Below are 9,940 nucleotides of genomic sequence, written 5' to 3'. Positions count from 1 at the left end.
GATGAGCTGGACGAAGTGGCTGGGGAGAGGGAGGTCTGGGCGTTCCTCCTAAAGCTGCTGCCCCCGCGACCCGACCCAGGATAAGCGGAATAAGATGGATGGATTAATTTGATAATCAATTTGTTGTCGATTAATCGATTAATTTTGACATCTCTAACTGGGACTTGATTCCAAAAACAAAGCATATTAAACTAACATTTGACACAGAATTCTGTACAGACAAATTGCTGCACACAGGAAAAAGCTCAATTATTGAAGATAATAATAATACTGTACTCTTAACCATGGACGTACTACGGTACTGTATACTTTTAATTTGGAGTGTATGATTCATCCTTACTGATTTTCCTCCTCTTATTTTCACGGCTCAGCAATGAATTCCTGCTAGCGTGGCTTTGTGTGTGTTCCCTCAAGCCAATCCTTCTGCTGTCAGCATGGCAGGTTTTAGCTGCACGTTTCCAGCATGCTCCAAAATGTTCCCTCCCTTGCTGTCTCTCTTGCCTAATGTGCACAGAGCTTGGCTAAAACCTAAAAGAGGAGGGCCCTGGTGCGTGTAACCACAGAGTCTTGTTTTTTACCAATCACAGCGCTTTCCCCGCCCTCTCCGTCACCATACTTGCTTCTGCTCCTTCCCTCTGTGTCCTCAAGCACAAGTCAATATAAAAAAGTGCAAGGAAAAAAAGTGATAAGCAGCAAGCAGCTTCTGGGTGTTGCTTTCAAGTGCACTCGCGCTGAATGTGTGTGAGAGCATGTTTGTGTGTTCAGGAAAGGGGTGTTCACTCTTTCTCCTGCAACAGTAGGAACGCACAGCAGCGGGGTTGGCTCGAGACAAAAGGCTAAACGCAGCAAAGGCGCAGGAGGGGTGATACGAGGATAGAAGGCAAAGGGGCCCAGTGTGACTGCACTTCTCAGGGAGGAGTTGAACCTGCTGCTACACCTCATTTTGGTCCTGGACTGCAGGCGTGACGATAAGGCAGGTTCTTTTCCTTTTTATAGATCTGTTAAAGCTGATGAGTGCAATAAAATATTGACTTTCTTCCTGACTTTGCGTTTACTTTTCATATCCTTGCCTGGAACTGCCGTACCCTCCCTTTCTGATCCACCTGTTCTCCAAGATGTCAGACGATGAGTGTCGCTCACCCATCGGTCTGGACTGCTGCAGCTGCTGCCTGGACCTGGCTAACGGATGCGATGACTCGGTGTCTCAGGGCCTCAGCACGACACTGGCGAGTCCCACCAGTCCCAGTGTCAGTCACTTCCGCCAACTCCGCAACCAGCTGATGTACCAAAATCTCAACACGGACAAGCTGAATAACATCATGCGGCAGGACTCGCTTGAGTCGGTAGTGAGGGACCCCTGCTTCCTGCTCAATGAGGGAATCTGCAACAGCAACATAGACCAGACCATGCTGTCTATCCTGCTCTTCTTCCATAGGTTTGTTTCTCAATCTGATTTTGCATGTCTCATTTGTGCATGTGCATCACCACATTTATTTGCATATACAGTATGTGCTCGTGATTGTTTTTACATGAACCAGATGGCTGAAGCAGACTAATCTCTTTGGATCAGCACTTTTTTCCTCAAAAGGCTGACCTAAGTGTTAATAGTGTGGCATTAAGGATCGGGTTAATTGTGGTTATGATAAAGTTTCTCACTTAGGTCCAAAACAAAGAATTAAATACAGTGTATCCAGTCCAAAGGGCGTCTATTCATATCTCCGCGTCAATCTGATAAGTTGCAAAACATGATGATCACTTCTTAACCCTTGCAACCTGCTCGACTGGGTGAATTGTTAATGGATTTGTACAGTACACTGTCAAACATGTTTCCTGTAACAACTTCAACTTTCACACCTAAAGTAGAAAACAATAAAGGCCATTGTTGGGCCGCAAAGCCAAGTGAGGTAAACTAAATCCAACCTGCAGGGAACAAACACATAATTATTGTACAAATTGAGAATGACATCACATGGAATCAATTTGGGTGATATTTTATGACGAGGGCTCAATTAAAACCCGTGTGAGGCCTTTGCATCACTGCCAAATGGTGTTTAAAAAAACAGGTTTGCGAGGAAAAGATAGATTCCTGCCAGATGGATTGTTAGTTTGCTTCTGTTGAATCACTTCAGCCTTAAAGTAGTGCCTTTTCATGACTGTTACTGTACAGCGCTTGCTTGGGAGACCTTTGGTCTTCACAGATTAAATATGTGAAGGTTAGTTTCTTTTCTTCAGCACCAATTCTCAACAGAAGTTAATTTAAGGCCCTTTACACATTGAGCAAGGCCAGAACAAAGCTCCAAATGTATGTTTTATGCGTGTCAGAGATGGTGTCATAAAGTATAGATTTCAACATGCATATTTTCCCTTCACTATGGGCCAGACAATCAACCAGCACATCTACAAAAAAATTGCTTTGCTTTATTCAGCCTGTGAGAAGAGGTAAGAGTAGGGATTAGAGGGTTAAGACAATTTGTGGCTGGTCTATAATGACGGTTGCGCACAATGCCCCAAGCATCCAAGAGTTCCTGGCTATGAAGAACATCGCCTTGCTAGAGTAACCTCCCTTCTTACCTTACCTGGTTGCTTATGTTGGTGTCTTCAAAGCAGGAACAGCTCCAAGATTTTTTCTCTCCAGGGTTTAACTGGGTCTATGATGCTTCCAAAGGTTTTAGAACCAGGAGGACATCAAGACGGGCATGCTGACAGAGCTACCATAGATCCCATATAAATTCTTCCAGGATTGTATGAAAGCTTACCAAATAATTTTGGCACAGGGCATTAGGACCCAGGGAATGACTTTGAAATCGAAACAACAAACAGCTCCAAATATATCTCTTGGGACATCAGTCCTGTAACTTTTCTGACACACCTTGTAACACCCCATTTATGTGAAAATTCATATATGATGTGGACATATTTTTGAGGCGCTTGATAAACCATTTTCAACTAAGTAATGTAAGTATATTTCGTTTTATGGCAAAGTATAACAGCATCACATGTCTGTCGTGGTGCAGTGGCAGATATTTACTGTGGGATGCTGCATGTTGTTGAAGAATAGACCAGTTTTCATGTTGAAAGTGCCCCCGCCCCACAAATTTCTTCTAGAAAATGAATAGGAACATGTTCTGGAAAGTCTTCATTATTCTAAATTTGAGGGCTTTCGGTTTTCTTGGTTTATAGAACACTATGACTTTGAGGAAGATGCAAATTTTTCTCTGTTGTTGCGTTGGTGATTTAAAAGCACATTCCTTGGCTAGACGACCCCTAATCTCTTTTGCTACAACTTGCACTAAGTGAGTGAGCGCTGTATAATAGGCCTCCTTACCATAGTGCTCAGACTCAAAATGAGAATACTATATTGTCGCTGTCAAATCAAATAAACGGCAGACACCGCTTCCTTATACTGCTATCATAAATGCTTTTACACTCACGTCGACACACCACTACCCAGAGAATACATTCAATCTATGCTAAAAAAATGCAAATTTATTACGCTGGCATTGATTGATATTGATTCAGTCCGCAGTCATGTTGAGCATCCCCCACTGCATATCCCTTTTTAAACATGACAAAAGCTAATATCTGTCCTACATCATCTTCATAAACACCTTCGTAAAGGTCTGGAGCTATGAGTGATGGAATTAGTAAAATACTGAGCTGATATGAAATTGATATCATTATGAAACATTGACTTATCTCCGTGACTCATCAGGGTCCTTCTGCTACGAAGCAGAACAACAATCTATTTGGAATTAACAAGCTAATTTAGGTGTAGCTAACCTTACTATTTTTACTCATTTGTTGAACAGAGGCTGGGATTTACCGAAGTCAAATTCCTTGTTTGGCACGCTCAAACATGGCGAATAAAAAAAAAAAAACTCTTGAATCATTATTGTCCAAAATAAATTACAATTTTAAGTAAAGGTGACGGTCCCACCACACGGTTTCCGCAGATTGATGAGACAAATCTTCACCGCTTTAAATTGGTTTCAATTGCATAAAAAATACTGTATAGAGTAAATAAAGTTACGATGGACCATTTGTAATAATTAGTGAAAAAAATTAATCTGACCATATTTCAACATATGAGGTTGTTTTGTCTTATTCAATAGATATATTATGAGTTAGTATAATGTTTCATTCTTGAGAGTAAAAGGTCACCTTGCATTACTTAACACATATCCTTTGAACCCAGATTTTGTCTAGACTAGTGATATCAAGGGTACTTGTTATCTCTGTTAGTTACTAAATAATTGTAGCTACCAAATAAAACCTAGTTAATTTTTACCCATGTTAATGCTGCTCTTATCTTTGAGCTGTTTTGAGGATAACAAATGCATAGTACACAGTATACCAGACATAAAACAGTCAGTAATAAACAAAAGCTTTGATATATTTGATATAAACTGCAGCTGAGTGATGGCATATTTTGGAAAATACCTCTGTTGTTGCTAGATCACTTTTCTTGATCAGACTACTTGATTGGCATGCTACATGCCAATTTGTTTAACTTGCTGTCGTGTGATATAAGAATACTTTAATGTTTGAAACACAAGGTTAGTAAAGTAAAATATGTTCTTAATTACATGTAGGAGCAAGAGGGCGTATTTCACTCATACTGGAACAAAAATGAGGAAACAAATGTCAGCCATAATCTATGATCAAACTTCAGAGTCCTTCCCAAACATTCATGACAATATTGTACTGTGTGTCAGACGCAGCTTCTCGCTAAGACTAACTCTTATTCATTGCGGTCTGTGTTTGCACGGCTTACTTTGAATAACGTTCATATTTACATCAGTAAATTTCGTCGAACTTGCTTTACAAAAATGCTCATTGGTTCAAGCCATCATCCATCCATAAATAGGAAAAATAACATTACGAATTTTAAAATGGTGTCTGTGTGTGTGTGTGTGGGGGGGGGGGGGGGTTATATCTTGAAGCAGGTGAATCCAAATAGAGTGGTACCTCTACTTACGAACGCCTATACTTACAAACTTTTTGAGAAACAAACTGGGGCCTCACGATTTTTTTGCATTTACCGTATTTTCCGCCCTAAAAGGCGCACCTAAAAACCTAAAATTTTCTCAAAAGCCGACAGTGCGCCTTATAGGCCAGTGCGCCTTATATATGGATCAACTGATGAATTTGTTGATCCATACTGGTTGTACACAGTGCTCTGCCAAAATGTTTCAGTACGTTTTAGTACGACTAATAAATTACAAGGTCGCATCGCTTCCCAGCATTACGGCAACTGTAGTCAGGGGGCGTCACCGAATAGCTGTTGTACCCGCGAGGCTATTTCCTGTCAAAATAGGCTGCTCTGTTAATGTTTCGAGTAAATCTACGGATCGATATGGAAGGGAAACATAGGTAAGTAGTACCAATGCGTTAGATCGAACTTTAGTCAGTTCCGATCATTTTATAGGAGATCGTTTGAGAAACGCGATTGTTTACACTTTGCTGAGGCTCATGGGAGATTGCGAGGTGAGGCTCGTGAGACTTTGCGGATGGCTAATGCTATTGCGATAGCTGCAATACGTACCAGGCTATTTCATGTCAAAATAGGCTGCTCTGTTAATGTTTCGAGTAAATCTACGGATCGATATGGAAGGGAAACATAGGTAAGTAGTACCAATGCGTTGGATCGAACTTTAGTCAGTTCCGATCATTTTATAGGAGATCGTTTGAGAAACGCGATTGTTTACACTTTGCTGAGGCTCATGGGAGATTGCGAGGTGAGGCTCGTGAGACTTTGCGGATGGCTAATGCTATTGCGATAGCTGCTATACGTACCAGGCTATTTCATGTCAAAATAGGCTGCTCTGTTAATGTTTCGAGTAAATCTACGGATCGATATGGAAGGGAAACATAGGTAAGTAGTACCAATGCGTTAGATCGAACTTTAGTCAGTTCCGATCATTTTATAGGAGATCGTTTGAGAAACGCGATTGTTTACACTTTGCTGAGGCTCATGGGAGATTGCGAGGTGAGGCTCGTGAGACTTTGCGGATGGCTAATGCTATTGCGATAGCTGCTATACGTACCAGGCTATTTCATGCCAAAATAGGCTGCTCTGTTAATGTTTCGAGTAAATCTACGGATCGATATGGAAGGGAAACATAGGTAAGTAGTACCAATGCGTTGGATCGAACTTTAGTCAGTTCCGATCATTTTATAGGAGATCGTTTGAGAAACGCGATTGTTTACACTTTGCTGAGGCTCATGGGAGATTGCGAGGTGAGGCTCGTGAGACTTTGCGGATGGCTAATGCTATTGCGATAGCTGCTATACGTACCAGGCTATTTCATGCCAAAATAGGCTGCTCTGTTAATGTTTCGAGTAAATCTACGGATCGATATGGAAGGGAAACATAGGTAAGTAGTACCAATGCGTTGGATCGAACTTTAGTCAGTTCCGATCATTTTATAGGAGATCGTTTGAGAAACGCGATTGTTTACACTTTGCTGAGGCTCATGGGAGATTGCGAGGTGAGGCTCGTGAGACTTTGCGGATGGCTAATGCTATTGCGATAGCTGCTATACGTACCAGGCTATTTCATGTCAAAATAGGCTGCTCTGTTAATGTTTCGAGTAAATCTACGGATCGATATGGAAGGGAAACATAGGTAAGTAGTACCAATGCGTTGGATCGAACTTTAGTCAGTTCCGATCATTTTATAGGAGATCGTTTGAGAAACGCGATTGTTTACACTTCGCTGAGGCTCGTGAGACTTTGCGGATGGCTAATGCTATTGCGATAGCTGCTATACGTACCAGGCTATTTCATGTCAAAATAGGCTGCTCTGTTAATGTTTCGAGTAAATCTACGGATCGATATGGAAGGGAAACATAGGTAAGTAGTACCAATGCGTTAGATCGAACTTTAGTCAGTTCTGATCATTTTATAGGAGATCGTTTGAGAAACGCGATTGTTTACAGAGGGCTCGTTGGTTATTGGCTAGTGGATGCATACCGCAACCCTAGTCAACCTCAGTTTGATGCAGTATAGCTTCTATTTTATGCGCCTTATAAGCCGGTGCGCCTTATATATGGACAAAGTTTTAAAATGGGCCGTTCATTGAAGGTGCGCCTTATAACCCGGTGCGCCTTTTAGGGCGGAAAATACGGTACTTACAAACCAGTTTTCGACTTTCTATTAAAACAATTATAACATGTTTGGCATTCAAGCATCAGAGGAAAGATGCCAGAATGATCTTGTCTCTGTTTGCCAGACAAACACAGGTTTGCATGCAGCTAGAACATATAGTTCCTGAAAGTGTGCTGAAAGACAACAGTGTCACGGATCATGTGACTGTCACAGCTAGACTTTAGTATTGTCAAAATTAGAAAACTGTTTGCACTTGCACACATGCGGCAGCACAAACGAGCACATTCATTCTCAAAAGCTGAGCATTTTAATCCTGTCAGTTGAAACAAGAGTGAGGAAGCTGTCCTGTTTCGTTGAGATTCACTGGAGTTCATGTGTTTTTCAAGTGCTTGTGAGGCCCTGAATAGAGCAGTTGTATGCCTTGACTTTACCCCGGGTATCAAATCTTGCATATATGCCAGTTTTAAGAGCCCGTGTTTAGCAATAGAGAGCATACCAGGTTATCTTTTAGAATTAAACATCGGCCACAGGCCAGCAAACCTTTTATCTATGTAAGTGATTCAAGGGTCACAGAAACGGGCTGAAAGGTCAATTATGACTTTTGAGTCCTGCGTGCATATTGAGCCAGGAAAGTCTAAGGGGGATTCGGGTTTGTTAACGCTGATGAATAAAACTAAAAGGAAATGTGCTGGTTAACTAAGAAAGCAATGCTCGACCCGGACGGGAGCTCAACGTTTGTCAACTTTATTTCAGACAGTCACTCATGGATGTTTAGCAGCCAGTAAACACCCGGCTTGCCACGCTAAAGGGGAGCAAAGAGTCGTCCGCTCTGATGCTTACCCAATCACATGCTCAAGTGAAAAAAAAAAAAAACCTACAGACTTTTAACAGTGGCGATAAGACAGTCAGTTTTATATTCAGTCCTCTAAATCAGATCATTAACTGAAATAAGTCATCCAAACAAGACTTTCCCTGCCTGAAGCCCAGTATGATAAAATCATAAAGCTTAAAATATAACATTCCAAAAAAGAATAAGTTGCATGCAAGACAGGAAGTTGCACCGAGTAGTTGAGTTTTGACTTCATTTTGAATGAGAAAAACAAAAAGAACCAGTTGATAGGCATAATCTTTTCCCATATATATTCGATATAAGGAGTGATCAAGAAGACGCCTTCAAATGTCCCTCACACTGGCCTCAGATCACCAGCTCTGGCCATGGTCCAGGGGACTACTGAACAGCCGTCCAACAATGCCGTGGAGACGGTATCCAGCTGTGTGCAGACCCCATGGGGAATAAAAACTCCACTCTGTAATCCAAATACAAATCAGAAAATAGCTTCAGTGCAAGAAGCCTTTATTCGATCCACTAACACACGGTCATACAATCCAAAAAAAGATACCTTCCGTATATAACGATGACCAGAAGTGTGTGAGACCTTTGGACACATGGGAAATTAATGTTGCCCAGAGACATGCAGGCCACATCTGATAATACAGGATCAGTTATGTATTGAGAGCATTATCTGAACGGACTACTTCCAACAGTGTACACTAACAGTGAGGGATCATAGTACATGACGGGGTGTTTACGTTGCAGCGCAATGAATTAGGAAAACATGGGAAAACTCACAATAGCAAGCACCAAGAGAAGACAGTGTGGTTATGGTTTAGAAGCAAGGAAGGAAAATAAAACACTGGCTGTCTACAGGATAGCATTCCATTCTGAAACTCCTAGCACCACAATCCATAGTAGACGCTGTACATCAAATCAGAGATTACAATTAAGTACAAAGACCCATACATTGCTGTACACATTTGGGACTAACGTAGTTGACAACAAACAGATTCATGCTGTTCATGCATGTCCCTATGAAATTAAAAAAGTCTATACACACAGAACTTTGAACAAAACCACCTCAAATTAGCGCCAACATCAGATATAGCTACATAGTGATGTGATTGTTTTCTACTCTGCACACTCAAAATGTTGACAACTGCATAATCTTTCTCATTAGTAATTAAAATAATATAATATCCAATAGAAAGTACACTCAATAAATGGACCAGCAGAAAGAAATACAACATTATCTGCATGAACTCTTTGAACTTTTGAATTGTTTGAATAACCGCCAGATGGATGATTTTTGCGTGAGATCTCATGATGCATAGCTGACATTTAACATTGGAACAGTCTCACTAAACAGAACAATGTTCATGAACAAGGATCAACCCACACTCTTACCGCACCGGTTGATGCAACGTGTCACAAGTATGTGACATTGCACATTGCCGCTTTGGTTGTTCGGGTGTGTAGGGCTTTTACAGAAAGGCAGTCACTGAAGTTAGTATAATATTGATTTGATTTGGTGTGTAACTATGAGCACTTAAAACATTTGACTAACAATGTCGTGAACATCTTTATCAGTAAAATATATTGTATATTTTCTAGCAAAACAGTTCTTTTTAATCACAGCAAATTCAAATGTTGGTGAAATTGGTTGTGTTATATTTATTACACAGGACGAAGACAAAGAACAATACAATAATATCTCAGCTATAACCTTACTGTGACCTTCATAACATACTGTACATATCAGATTACGCATATGAACGCGCGTAGTTCATAAAGGTGACCCACACTGTAACGCTGTTGTTGATGAGTCAACCGAATCCAGCTAAGCTGTTCTGTCCTCCATAACCGGCTACTCAGACAGCACAGGTGGATTATAATTCTATTCTACTTAGAAAGTCAAATCCTCCACATGACAGCTTGCTGATTATCCATCGTCTCATCCACCGCAGTAAATACATCTTCATAAAACCAAAAACC

The 9,940-nt window shown here is 40.9% G+C and overlaps 1 protein-coding gene across 1 annotated transcript in view; it reads left to right on the top strand.

Annotated features, from left to right (window-relative positions):
- The first annotated feature begins 672 nt into the window (after nucleotides 1-672).
- tsc22d3 (TSC22 domain family, member 3) overlaps nucleotides 673-9,940 on the top strand; it is a 31,365-nt gene continuing 22,097 nt past the window's right edge. Inside the window, exons 1-2 of the mRNA XM_037261552.1 lie at nucleotides 673-973; nucleotides 1,116-1,435. Coding sequence (XP_037117447.1) covers nucleotides 1,116-1,435 — 320 coding nt within the window. The 5' untranslated portion in view covers nucleotides 673-973. The remainder of the gene's footprint in view (nucleotides 974-1,115; nucleotides 1,436-9,940) is intronic.

The sequence above is a fragment of the Syngnathus acus genome, chromosome 10, assembly GCF_901709675.1.
Source record: "Syngnathus acus chromosome 10, fSynAcu1.2, whole genome shotgun sequence".
Classification (NCBI taxonomy): Eukaryota; Metazoa; Chordata; class Actinopteri; order Syngnathiformes; family Syngnathidae; genus Syngnathus; species Syngnathus acus.
Note: the sequence above shows the minus strand (reverse complement) of the source record. Positions and strands in the feature narration are given on the sequence as shown.